At 41.4% G+C, this 14,292-nt stretch overlaps 1 protein-coding gene across 3 annotated transcripts in view; it reads left to right on the plus strand.

Moving 5' to 3' along the window:
- Selenof (selenoprotein F) overlaps positions 1–14,292 on the plus strand; it is a 34,659-nt gene that overhangs the window by 7,079 nt on the left and 13,288 nt on the right. For all 3 annotated transcript variants that reach the window (XR_008216185.1, XM_052729912.1, XM_052729911.1), the window contains exon 2: positions 3,177–3,344. Coding sequence is in view for 2 of the 3 variants with exons in the window: in XM_052729912.1 (XP_052585872.1) it covers positions 3,177–3,344 (168 nt within the window). In the remaining variant the exon portion in view is untranslated. The remainder of the gene's footprint in view (positions 1–3,176; positions 3,345–14,292) is intronic.

Consider the following 14,292-nt stretch of genomic DNA (forward strand, 5'->3'; position numbering starts at 1 on the left):
TGGCCACAGAAAGCTCACTAGTAAACTCATAGGTCCCTTCTACTTAGTTGGGATAGTTGATTAGTTTTGAATATTATGTACATTCTCTGTTTATAGAGGTAAAATACTTATGTCTGGTTAGAATATTGACTGATAAAGACCAATGCCATGGTCAGCATTTTGTGGGAATGTACTAGCAGTGTTTTCACTGAGCAATGTCCATGGGTTTTAATCTTGCCGATTGATTTAAAAGAAGGCTGGCAGGCTACAGCTGGTGTGCCAATTTCAGCCAGCCCTGTCATTTATTGGAACACTCGTGTCTGTATTGTCTGTGATTGCTTTTGTGTAGCCGGCTGACTTGAGTATTTATAAGAGAAACTATTTTGCTACCAAAGCAAAATTGCTCTCTGGCCCTTAGAAGCTTTCAGATCCTTCCTTATTGTAGAAAATCAACCACATACAGTCAGTCTGACATTTCTCCTGTTTGAAACTGTGGTCTTTCCCGGATTTGTGTTTAACAAACAAGAGCTCGCATAGGTGCTAGAATAGACAACTTCATGCCTGTCATCAGAACCACTCACATATTGATAGCAAGTCAGAAAACCCCAGGTTTACATAACACAGTGTCTTGACTAGATCTGGTCTACAGCTGAGCATACATTTCTCATGGATTTTGCAGAGAGGGCACCTAGAAGGCTGGCACAGATAAGGTTCTTGGAAACAGGCAAAATTAGCAAGGTGAAAAATGGTGAAAATTATTTAGACATAGGGAAAAGTATGAACAGAGGTGTGAGGACCAGTTTTCCACTTCAGGACCACAGGGATTCATAGCTGGAAAGTGGGAAAGAAACAGAGTAAGAAGAGGTGGAACTGACTAATAATGTAAGCTACAGAGGCATGAAAAGCCTTAAAAGCCAGGGGACTAGCAGAATGGCTCAGCAGTTAGAGCAGGTGCTGCTCTCACTGAGGACTCTAGTTCAGTTCCTAGCACCGGTGTCTGACTGGGAACAACCACCAGGAACTCCAGCTCTGGGGGAATCTGAAGCCTCTGATCACACAGGCATCTGCATGCATGTGCACCCACCCACACACAGTACACATAATTAAGAATAATTAAAATGTTATTAAAATTGTCAAGTCAAAATCTCTTAAAAATTGGGAAAGATTTGAGAGCTCCTTAGGGAACAGAACGATGGAACTGTTAGCCATGAAATGGTTAAAGAACCTAAAGGCTTTGGCCTGGTAAACCAGTTGACGGGGAAGTAGTGCCATTCCCTAAGATGCCGAGTGCGTTTGGAGGGCTGGGCTTAGAGAAACATGTGGAGGGAGGCCACAGAGGTTTCCTAGTGAGATCGGAGCTTACTTTACCCAGCAGAGCTGCGTTAGAGGATTGCTTGACCATGTGCATGGTTACCAGGGGTTTGGAAGGGTCTGCACTTGGATGTGCAGTATCCTTTGATCTAGCAAGGGAAGTCTTTTGCCTTGTCCCTTGGCATTCCTTTAAAACACCCTTTAGAAGAGACAGGAGTTCAGTGGATAAGGATCCAGGCCCTCCCGAGCTATCTTGTAGTTCTATCTTTCTATCTAAATATTTCTCACTTCTCCCTCAAGAGTACCTTGGGGGTAAAAGTGAGAGTGAGCCTCCCACAGAAACAAAAATAGATTCCAGCATAGGAAATTTTGAATTTGCAACATCTAATGAAAATCAAGTGAGCTGCTGGCTTTGGAAGTCTGAACTCAGGAAAAGGGGGCATTCAGTAAAATGGTATTTGAAGCCCTGGGTAAAACTGCAGGCTCCCAAAAAGCAGGGAACAACACCTAAGAGCACAGGCCAGACTGTAAACCCAGCCACTCAGTAGGATGCCAAGTTTAAACCCTGTCTGGGCTACAGACTGAATTCAAGACCAGCCTGTACAACTTAATGAGGACCTGTCTCAAAAAGGAAAGAGGACTGGAAAGATGGCTCAGCAGTTGGCTTAGTTACTTTTCGTCACTGTGATAAAATACTATAACAAAAGCAACTTACAGAAGAAAGGTATTTTGAATTATGGTTCTGGGGTCTGTAATGACAGGGACAGCATGGTAGTGGACAGAGCAAGAAACTGAGAGATCAAACTTGGATGTAGGGCTGGGCTGTGATCTTGGAGCCTGCCCTGAGTGACATACTTCCTCCAGCAGGGCTGTACGACCCCACCCCCAAATTGCCACCAACTAGGCAAATTTCAAATACCCAAATTTTATAGGGCACATTTCTCATTCAAACCACACCAGTGGCCAAGACACATGCTACTCTGCCAGAGAACCCAAGTGACCCAAGTGCGGTTCTCAGCAACCACATCTGGCAGCTCACAACATCTGAAACTCTAGCCCCAGGAAATTACCTTCTAGCCACAATAGGCATTTACACATAGGCACAAATGCATGCATATAAAAATAAATTTTAAAACAATTCAGTGAATATTGTATTTTCATGGTACTCAGGATTGAACTCAGACCTTGAATTCCTAACACAATCTGTGTAGAGTATTGTTTGCTTGCTTTACCGGTGCAGAAATTAAAGTTTAAGCTAGCTTCCTCGGGATCACACATCTATCTGGTAAATGGTGGAGCTGATTCCTCAAACCAAAAGTTTGGTTTGTGGGGGTCCCATTCCTGTCACCCACCCCACCATAGGGATGTGTTTGCAGATAAGTTAATGCTTTTTCCATCAATCCATATAAATAGGTACTAAATCCTTAAAATGAAATAAGAATTTTCCCTTATAAGAAAATTCCTTTTTAATAAGCTACTGGATATTAATAAGAGATGTGTAACATGCATATCATTCAAGTTATATTTTGTATTTTTTGTTAATCCACGTTTTCACTGAAGTAGAAGATGTCAGATCCAGTGATGTGGTGCATGCCTGTAAGCCCAGCACTTAAATGGACAGGAGGGTCAAGGGTAAGGTCATCTTTAGCATATATCTAATTCAGGGCCAGCCTAGACTATATGAGACTGTCTCAGAAAAACAAAGTAACAGCAATAAACCAAATATATAAAGCTGTAGAGTTCAAAAGTACTTAAGAATTTGTCTCCAGATGAAACATAACAGCAGCTTGTCTACCTTGTGTTCAATGTTGACAACCCTGTGTTCTCCTTTTAGGAAGTTTCCTGTAAACCTGGAACTGCGTTTTATTCCTTGTTCTCATTTTCAGGTGTCTGCTCTTGGGGCCGAGTTTTCGTCAGAGGCATGCAGAGAGTTGGGTTTCTCCAGCAACTTGCTCTGCAGCTCTTGTGATCTTCTTGGACAGTTTAACCTGCTTCAGCTGGATCCTGCTTGCAGAGGGTGCTGTCAGGAAGAAGCTCAATTTGAAACCAAAAAGGTACCGTTTTCTGTTGTATCCCTTTAAATGCTCTAGTTGAGATAGATGAAGTACAGATTACTTAATCAGTGATGTAGTGGGTAGCCATTCCAGCTTTGATTTGGAAGTTCCAACCCCCATTGAGACTTCGGCAACTGTCACGCCTACAAGGCGGGGCCAAGGGAGGCGCCTGGGGACTCTTAATCTCAGGGTCGTGGGTTCGAGCCCCACGTTGGGTGCCATTTGTAGCTAGAGTTTTCCTGCCTGGCCCATAGTCAGGGCAAATCTCTCTCACCCGCCAGTCCCATGGTTATTCAGACCCAACCAAATAAACACAGAGACTTATATTGGTTACAAACTGTATGGCTGTGGCAGGCTTCTTGCTAACTGTTCTTACAGCTTAAATTAATCCATTTCTATTAATCTATACCTTGCCACGTGGCTTGTGGCTTACCGGCATCTTTACATGCGGCTTGTCATCATGGCGGCTGGCAGTGTCTCTCTGACTCAGCCTCCTGTTCTCTCAATTCTCCTCTCTGTTAGTCCCGCCTATACTTCCTGCCTGGCCACTGCCAATCAGTGATTTATTCATTGACCAATCAGCAACACATTTGACATACAGACCATCCCACAGCACTTTCCCTTTTTTTCTTAAAAAGGAAGGTTTTAACCTTTACACATCTTTAAAGTCTGCTTGGTATATTTGGGAATTTGGACGTAGCTTCTCTTACTACTTCCTGCTGGAGGGGGGCGCTGTATCTTCTGGGGAAACAAAGAAAATTTTAGGATCATGGAGTAGTCCGTGAGGCTGTATCATCTGAGCCAGTTGCCTTGAAACGGTTCTGGATGTTGGATCATCTGGGCCTTGGTGTCACCTTTTAGGGGGTCTTGGCTGGTCAAACCTGATGTATCTTAATCTGGAATAAATCCATAGCCTCTGGCTTTCTGTGGGAACAAAAGCAGAGAATCTTTTTTAAAGCAACATATCCTTATATCCAAATTTTGAAGTCAAGGTACATTTAAAGTATACATTTTGGCATAACTCAATAGCTTTTACAATCAAATGTTTTTCTGCAGTTAAAAATCCCAAAGACAACACAATCCAGATTCTCTGTGTAATATTCATCTTCATGTGGCTTATTTTTTATATTAATTTTACTGTCTCTTTAAAGACTTTATTTTTTAAAACTATGTATTTGTTTCTATAACTGTATATATCACCTTTTTTGTCTCTTTCAAGCCTACGTATATTTTTATACACATTGTAAACTGTTACATCTGAATCTGTCTTATTGTGAATCTGTTGCTTTAAGCTGCAGCAGCTGTGGCTGCTGGCTCCGCCCACCTCAGCTTCCCAACATGGCGGCGGTATGCTTACCGCCAGCTCTGGGAGTTATCATGGGTCTATGCTTTTATCCAAGCAGTGTGTAGCCCAGAAACCTCGTTTTTTTGTTTTGTACTAGCAAAGTCTAAATCCACCATGCAGCTTAATGTGCCACTTGCAGAGGCCTCATTCCCGCCAGACAGCAGGTCGAGCGCGCACACTAGGAACCCACCAGTAGCTCAAACCGGCAGCTGCCGCTCATTTGAGAGAGACAATTAGGAAGCTGTTTTTAGCTCCGTTTTAGAATCTTTTTTTTTTTAGTTTTTAGGTGGAAACTCTTGCCCCATGTTGGGCGCGAGCTATTGGTGAAATTATTAAGGCCACTCCACGTAGTTAAAAGGAGATTTATTTAATGGCGTAACTTACTTAAGGGATAGGTAGGTCGCGGAGTCTGGGGAAGGTGTATCACAGTCCAACAGTGTTCTCTGGAGCTCTGCTCAGTCAACCTCCACTATCCAGGGTCCCGCAACAGAGAGAGCGCCCGCCGATCCAGATCTCGGGTCCCCAGGCGCCTCCCTTGGCCCCACCTTGTAGGCGTGACAGTTGCCGAAGTCTCAGTGGGGGTTGGAACTTCCAGATCAAAGCTGGAATGGCTACCCACTACAAGTTTAAGCAGGAGTTTCTGGCTTTACAAATTTTAGTAAAACTCAGTCAATTACTTGCCTGGTCTACTAGATCAATCAAAGGAAAAGTGTGCTTACGTACCAGGATCCATTCCACTATGGCTGTCCATCAAAGGCAGGGGAAGGCAGGACACACAGCACAGCATCACCATAGCACGCCTGTGTCCCATCATCAGCCAGTCTTTCTTATCTCTGGCCAAATGAAAGCAAGGACCAGTTAATTACACTTTGGTTTCTTTGTAATAATAAGCCAATTGTACAAAGAAATCTGAGACAGCAGCATAGTGTATAATGTTGGGCACAAATGTGGTCAACTTACATACTGTTACTGGAAATTCCAAATACCTATATATTGGTGAAATTATTAAGGCCACTCCACGTAGTTAAAAGGAGATTTATTTAATGGCGTAACTTACAAATTAAGGGATAGGTAGGTCACGGAGTCTGGGGAAGGTGTATCACAGTCCAGCGGTGTTCTCTGGAGCTCTGCTCGGTCCACCTCTACTATCCAGGGTCCCCCAACAGAGAGAGCGCCCGCCGATCCAAATCTCGGGTCCCCAGGCGCCTCCCTTGGCCCCGCCTTGTAGGCGTGACAGTTGCCGAAGTCTCAATGGGGGTTGGAACTTCCAGATCAAAGCTGGAATGGCTACCCACTACATCTCCCCCTTTTTGTCTAAATAAGAAAGTTCTAACCTAATACAAGACTATATACAAAGGAATGGTTATCAAATATTGTCCAGGAATAATGAGGGATAATGACCTAGATAAGATGGAAGTACAACCAATGCAAACAATATCAAGCAAGAAACACATACTAAAGTCCAGAGAAGTATAGAGCATAGGTAAATGGCATGTTACAAAGATCGTTCCAAAAGGTGTCCTATCCTAAAGAACCTGAATCTAATACTTAATATGTTCTATCTACTAAGTTGTAACTATAACTGGTAGTCTTCAATCCCATCAAAGACCTGAGAAGGAATATAATGGTACCTGAGAAATGGTAGATGGATGCAAGCAACTTTCGGGAATCTTGCGAGAGTAGACCGAGACAGCTGGCAGTCTGGACAGTCACCTAATGTTTCTCAGCATTGTTGGTGCATTCAAATTGGCTACAGGCCTAAAGTATCTGACAGACCATTTTTAGAAGCAGGAATTCTGAAAGACCATCTTACCCTGTCTTGGCAGAGTACAGTGGTCGGTTTCCTTGTGTCCCGCTTGTCCAGAAAGGATAGCATTGCATTTGTACTGTCATCCGTCGAGGCAAGGGCAGTTCTTTGCCCAGTAGGCCATTTTGTGCCAAGAAGACAAACTTCCAAATGGAAATGTCTTAGAAGCCCAACATTCTCTCGGGATCAAATTGGTGCAGCCAGGAGCAATTATGTCTCACATCAACAGAATTCTAATTTATTTAAATGCCATATTCTCTAGGTCTATGAAGTGTTTAAAGATTACCTGTCCATCTGACCTATGTATCTGTAAATCTGGATAACCTAACTAACGTAACTATAGAGATGACAAGCATAGGTGACTATAAATCTATATGTCTTATCTACCGAAATAACCTAAGGACTAAGGCTTCACGTAAACAAGGTAAACAGTCTATAAGCAAATGTATGGTAAAGAACGATGACTTCAAAATTGTGACAATACACAAGATGTTATAACAGAGGTAGGAGTATATAGTGCGATATGCAATATGACAATAATCTTAAATATATATCGATATTTATAACAGAGGTAGGAGTATGTAGTGTGATATGCAATATGACAATAATCTTAAATATATATCAATATACCGAATATCCTAAACAGAAGTAGAACCTACATAAAGTATGACAGATACAAATTTACATTTGTATCAATATACAAATATTTCAAATAAGAGTAGAAATATATGTACATTATAACAAATATAGTTCCGTATTTGTATCAATATACAAATTATCTTAAACAGGAATATAAAAATAGTTTACATTTATATCAACATATAAGAATCCATAACAGTGCAAATTATTTAAGGCTACTATTTTACTAAATTTGTTTACTAGTATACATAATAATCTACCATAATATCTTATACCTATTGGTGAAATTATTAAGGCCACTCCATGTAGTTAAAAGGAGATTTATTTAATGGCGTAACTTACAAATTAAGGGATAGGTAGGTCACGGAGTCTGGGGAAGGTGTATCACAGTCCAGCGGTGTTCTCTGGAGCTCTGCTCAGTCCACCTCTCCAGTCCAGGGTCCCCCAACAGAGAGAGCGCCCGCCGATCCAGATCTCGGGTCCCCAGGCGCCTCCCTTGGCCCCGCCTTGTAGGCGTGACAGTTGCCGAAGTCTCAGTGGGGGTTGGAACTTCCAGATCAAAGCTGGAATGGCTACCCACTACACCTATAACCTTACGTTTCCTGTCTGAGAAGTCAGTCAGGGTAAGTAGCTCTGCCCCGCAAAATCTGTTGTTTTGAACCCACTGTTCAAGTAAGTGCTCAGGGTGTTTTGTTTGGATGGGTGGGTGGGTTGGCTGTTTGAAGACAGTCTCACTGTAGAACTTGCCATGATGCCATGTAGCCCAAGATGGACTTAATTAAACTCACTACCCTCTTGCCTCCGCCCCCTTGCTGCTGAGATTACAGGTGTGCACCACTATGCCTGGCTTGAATTTGCTTGGTCTTTGTTTTTCAGTAACACCCTCAGATTTTTCTTCCACGTTGTGAAGTACCTAAGTGTTTGTATAGCCAAATAAAAGTGACTGAGGGGCTGAGGTATAGCTCATTAACAGTGTTTACTTAGTATGTACAAGGCTGTCTTCAATCCTCACCACCAACACACAACAGATTGTACTAAAGTGACTTAGTGGGATTTCAAAAAACAGTTTCCCATTTCTTTGTTGAGTTCCCTTTTATTACTCTTTCAGTTGTCCCTGCTGAACTGTTGGAGGTGTTTCTATTTGTAAAACTTTCAAATAGTAGTGCTTTCTCGCTGGGCGGTGGTAGCACACGCCTTTAATCCCAACATTCGGGAGACAGAGGCAGGCAGATCTTTGTGAGTTCAAGGCCAGCCTGGTCTACAGAACAAGATCCAGGACAGGCGCAAAGCTACACAGAGAAACCCTGTATGGGGTGGGGGTGGGGGGTGCTTAGTAATGCTTTCTTATGACTAGATAAAGTTTTTTTCTAATACCAAGTACATATTTATTTATAGTTTAGAGGAAAAACAAAGCAGAGTGTTATTAAAATATTTTTGTGGTAGCCAGATTTAACCCTTGATCCCTCAGTCTAATGGCCTGAGGTTCCCAAGTGAACCTATAGAGTCCAGCGTGCTCTCTGCTTTCTTGGCTGGATTAAACCCACAGTGTGTTCTGTGTTTAGATTCCATACATGGAAGGTAGTCCTTATATATGTAAAAAGTTAAGCAGCAAGTTTTTAATGCTTGACTTGATTTAAAGAGGTTTAAGACCGGATTTAGCTGGTTTGCCATGACTCCCCTCTGCCTTTATAGTGAGATACTCACATGGGACAAATTGCTGAAGGACTCTGTGAGTCATCTCCTCATCATCCCCTGGCTGTGCCGTTACCAGCCAGAAAAGATGCTCAAATACCCCAGACTTAGAAAGCTGGGATAAGAAGGGGCAGTTGCGTTAACAATGTTTATCTCACAGGCCCCTTTGTAATTGAAGGTGAATTGAGGGAGTCTGCCCTTCCATTGATATAAATATGCCTAAAATACAAATAGTACTAGAAGAGCTGTTCCTACCTACTGCTTTTTGTCAGTGCTCCTCATAATACCCATTTTAATACTGTTTTTGTGAAACCAAATTTGGATCACATTCCTCTAAATTGAAGTATATCACTGTTGTTTTTTGTTACTAGTTGAACCATGTGTTGTATCTAGACAGTTTTCAGCTGTTAGAGCTTAGCAATGCCAGAGGCAAGGAGTCTGCCAGTTAATATTAGCTAATTGTGGCTAATGTGTTTAATATAGCCAAGTACAAGTAGTCTGTGTCCTAAGAGCCTTCGTACCGAGTCTAATGCTTTCTTTGCTGCCAGCCCTAATCACTAAGATACATTTCCCATTGGGCATTTTCTAGCGCCTTTCATACAAAATGAAGGGATGGTTTTTATAGGCGTAGTAGAAACAAACCAGACAAAAAGTACTTAGAAATATGACTGGAGACAGGAAAGTGGTGTGTGAGCAAGCCCATTAAACTCACTCCACAGTCCAGTAGAAAGCAACGAGTGCTGCAGGAAGCAGGCAACTTACTTTGTGGAATAAATGCTCCTGTCTCATTTGACTCAGGCCTGCCCTTAGCTTTTAAGTCATTGTTAAATTTGATATTCATTTAACAAAACTCAAATTTTCACATAAAATTAGCTTTGCTAGAAGATTATTTGCAAAATGTTTTAGTTCTTGTTTGTTTTGAGGTAGGATCTAGCTATATGTTCTGACTGGCATGAAATACCTGTATTACTTTTCCTGTTGTAGTGGCAAAATACCTTGACAAAAGCAGCTTCAGGAAGAAAGGGCTTGTGTTGGCTCACATTCCAGTCACAGCCACTCACGGCAAGGGAGTTAAGGCAACAGGAGTGTGAAGTAGCTCGTCACCTTGTATCCCCAGTCAGGAGGAAGAGAACACTGAATCACAACGCTCTGCTCACTTTCTTGCTCTTATTCAGTCCAGGACTGCACTCCAGTCCATGGAATGATGCGGCCTACTTATAGACTGGATTGTCTCACCTCACATAACCACACGTAATCAAGGCTGTCTGTCCCCTAGGCATGACTAAAAGCCTGTCTCCCTGAGGAGTCTAGATCCTACTAAGCTGACAGGTAACATTGACCACATACTCCCTACATAGATCAAGCTGGCCTTGAACTCATAACCATCCTCCTTTTTCTTCCTCCCTAATGTTAGGATGATGTGCACCACATCTGGTTAGTTCGTCTTTCTTTAATAATATAGTTGAAAATGTTGCTAGAGCATTCCTTTTGGCTCTTTTAGTTTAATGTGTTGTAGATCTATCCACAGATGAGGCCAATTGTTTTCAGTAATGGTCAAATTTTTTTGTTTAAAAACAATCATGAAAGCATATAAAATCTTGAAATTCTTTGAAATTTATTTTATTAGTTATGGCTGCATTTTTCTTTCTCTTTGGTCTGCTCCAATGCATTTTGATCCTAAAGGACCTAATTTTCTCAGCTATTACTTAGAATGAGTATGTTGTTAAGCCGTTTTATTACTGTCTTAAGTAACTTTAAAAGCTTACAACTATGGTTTTCAAACACTAGTCAGGAGATTAACTTAACTGGGAAAACATACTAATTTGTAGCTTAAAGAAAAAATGTAAACTACTAAAAGAAAGTTAAGTTTTCAGTGGAGTTTTGTGCAACTAGTATTTACTAAGAGCACGAATGACTTGAGCTTTACACAGAGACTCTTAAGGTGAAAGGGAAGGTATTAAAATCTGTCCTTTCCCACTGACTAGAGCTCGCCCATTGATGTTTTATTTGAACCTCCTGGGCCAATAGTCTTAGCTGCCTGGTAAGACAGGAGTGAGGTTTTTAGTCCTGGACTCCACAGTTGAGCAGTAGCTGGGGTTGGGGATGTCACCTAGAAATTATGTGGCGTTGCTCTCCTTTGTCCTCACCTTTACATGTTAATTCTGTTGGTTTTAGCTTCACTAGTAACTTCCTTTGACTCAGGAAAGCACAGTAACTAATGTCCACTCCTGAGTTTGGCACCTACAACACCTTCCACTAGAAACAATTCTTCTGTATTCATATCACTGGGCTATTTTAGATAAAGACTTATTAAGTTCATGTATGTCTGTGTACCACATGTATGACCTGAGGAAGCAAAAGAAGGTATCAGATCCCCTGGAACTGAAGCTAAGGTCAGTTGTTAGCCATCACATGGCTGCTGGAAATCGAATCTTGGGTCCCCTGGAAGGGCAGTAGTGCTCTGAACCACTGAGCCATCTCTCCAGCCCCACTTACTCTAAGGCATTAGCTAGAGTTGTGGAATAATGAAAGAAGCTATTAGTTGCCACAGTGGCTGTGTGGAACAGTATATTGAAACCAAAAGATGGAGCTGTCTCAAGTAAAGATATATATGTGTGCACCTGTAATTGTACTGCTCAGAGGGCTGAGGCAGGAGGATTGCTGTGAGATTGAGGCCAACCATGGATATAAGACCTTTTTCTTAGACCAAAGAGAGCAGAATGAGATACTAATTAAGAAGTCCCACTGGTAAGTTCTCGTTCGGTTTTTTACAGTAAACCACTTTTCCTAGAGCTGTCTTTTAAAAGGATTTAGCTCATCTCCTTCCTTGTCCTCTTTCATCACCAGCCCAAGTCAAATTAGCTGCTCCTCCCTGTTCCTCGAGTGCTTGGCAGATACTTGCCCTTTATTCTGCCAATAAGTTGAGCTCTTTGAAGTCTTAGTTTTATCGTGTATTTCTAAGTCGCCGACCTTTAGAACACTTACTTACAAGTCTTTGTACTTGAATGAGGCCATTTTCACTGAAAATGAATTGGATACAGTGGGTTGGGAGTTATTTCCAGTTATTTTCAGAACACAGACCTTAAATTCCAGCACGTGGGAGTCTGAGATAGGAGGGCTGAGTTTGAGGCCAGGCTAAACTGCATAGTCGTGCCTTGCCTTTAAGAATACTTAAAAGTTAAAATACAGTAGAGCCTTACCTTACTGCTTTTTATTTGTATGTTTCATTTACATAACCAGAAAAATAATAAAAGTTTTAAAAGAAACAGAAACTTAGTTCCATGGTGGCAGTTGCCCACTTGCAAACCTTTGGTAGTAAGTATTTACTACAACTACAAATCTTTCATTTCTACGTTTTATTTTTAAGGATGTGTCAAAAATAGATGTGTTAATTATTTAGCACAGTTTGCTGACCATCAGCCTTAATTAATTTTGCTTATTTGTTGAGAGGGTCTCACTCTGTCCCCGGCTGTCCTAAGCTCCCAGTCCCACCACCTCACCCTCCTGAGTACCAGGATTACAGACAGGCACTGCCACTCCAGCCAAGATTGTTTTGAAAGTGAACATGAGCACCAAATTAAAAGTAATTATATTTTATCTTAATTTTATTTTTAATTAAATAATTTAATTAAAAATAATTTTGTAAAATGTTCTTGGATTTTTCCTGAGGATAAACACAAATCAAGTATTCCTGTTTTATTCTGAACTGTTTTCTAAGATACTCCTTGATGGCCTGCCCACATCTTTAGAACCCTGAGGGTTTGTGGGCTTTAAAACATGCTTTGTTTGGTTGGGGTTTTTCCTTCTTTCTTTAAAATGGTTTTGGCTCCCCGGTCTAGCACCTTTACTCCTTTCAGTGAACACCTGCATTCCATCATGTTGTTCTGAAACCACACTTGTCAGCAAATCAGAGAGCCTTCTAGAAACTAGACTGTGCCTAGCTAAATCACTCCTATGCAACAATACCCAGATTGTTTTAAGTTCGTTTGCAATTTGTTCCATCTTGATTGACTCTAGAAGGAGTTTGGAGAAGTGATCGAGACCCTGGTTCTGGCACCAGGTTGCTGGGCTCAGCCCTCTGCTGTTCAACTGGTGTCTTGAAGGATCTGATCTTGTTGCCTGCCCCCTTCTCTCCATGGGTTGCTTCCTGTCCTGTGGTTGCTGTGAGGGTAAAAGGAATGAACATTCACATGATGTTGAGAGCTGTACTTGATCTGCAGGTGCTTGCCAGATACCTTTGTTGTTGGCAGTGATAAGACACTAGGAGCATATTCTAGAAGGTATGTGTTTGGTGTTTAAGCAAGCAAGAAAAAAGTAAAAATTTGAAGGACTCTGGAAATACCACAGTAATGATTGCTGTTGGCAGAGTACAGGAAATAGCTATAACATGAATCATTAGATTTGCTAATGATAAAAATTCGCAACAAAGTGTTCTCATAGTCTCTTTCCAGCTGCTCTATCAGTTGGTGCAGGAAGGATTATATTGTGATAACAAAACAGTGATATGAAAACTTTTAATGTTTGCTGCTACTTGGTATGGTATCAGGGGTCTCTGCAATCACTACGGCCACCAGGGTCACAGTCTGCAGGAAGCAAGAAGGTAGTTCAGTTCATTATGACCAAGTACCCAATGCTGGTTCGAACTTCGGGAATCTGACCCCGAGTAATTTATTTTAGGCATATTTAAACACAGCACAATTCAGTGAAAACTTTCCTGGTGATAATTAGTTCATTCCTGTGTGCACAATAAAGCACATACAAATCTCCTTGAGGAACAAGTAAGCTAAATAGAGATCAGATGTGACTACATTTAAACTTTTTGTAAAGTACATATAACACCCTCTATAAAGATGGGTTCTGTAGATTTACTACATGTGACACCTTCCATAAAGATAGATTCTAGAGATTAACTGATAAATGAGCTTGAGATAAGGGTCTAGGGGGGATCTGGTGTGGTCTCCACCACACAGATAGCACACCAGGGTCACCAGGCTATTAACTATGTCTACCCTCAGCCTTCTGGGTAGATAGCAGGTTATTCCTTTGAAGGAACAGCCTTGTGTATTTAATTGTCCAGGTTCCCTTAATGCTTATCTATGAGCACAAAGACCTCAGTACCTTCTACAATGTGGAACAGAATGTGTGTGTAAATTATATCAGATCAAATCCCAGAGTTCAGTGCTTTAGTAAAGAATACAGTATAAGTTTGCACTTTTAATCATTTTCATCACTTAAGGTCATGTGTGAAAGATTTTGAGGGTTTGGGGGTGGTGCTGCTAGAAAACTTAAGACCATTGCAGGGGGAGTCATTGTTGCTTTTTTATTTTTCTTTTTTGAAGGTTTATCTTTCTTTGTGTATGTCTCTATAGGCATATGCAAATGTATGCAACTGTCCAAAGAGGTGAGAAGTGGGTGTCAGGTCCCCTGAAGCTGGAGTTACAGGAGATCAGTAGCCATCCAACACA

The sequence above is a fragment of the Peromyscus californicus genome, unplaced genomic scaffold, assembly GCF_007827085.1.
Source record: "Peromyscus californicus insignis strain IS unplaced genomic scaffold, ASM782708v3 Scaffold_9__1_contigs__length_137607984, whole genome shotgun sequence".
Classification (NCBI taxonomy): domain Eukaryota; kingdom Metazoa; phylum Chordata; class Mammalia; order Rodentia; family Cricetidae; genus Peromyscus; species Peromyscus californicus.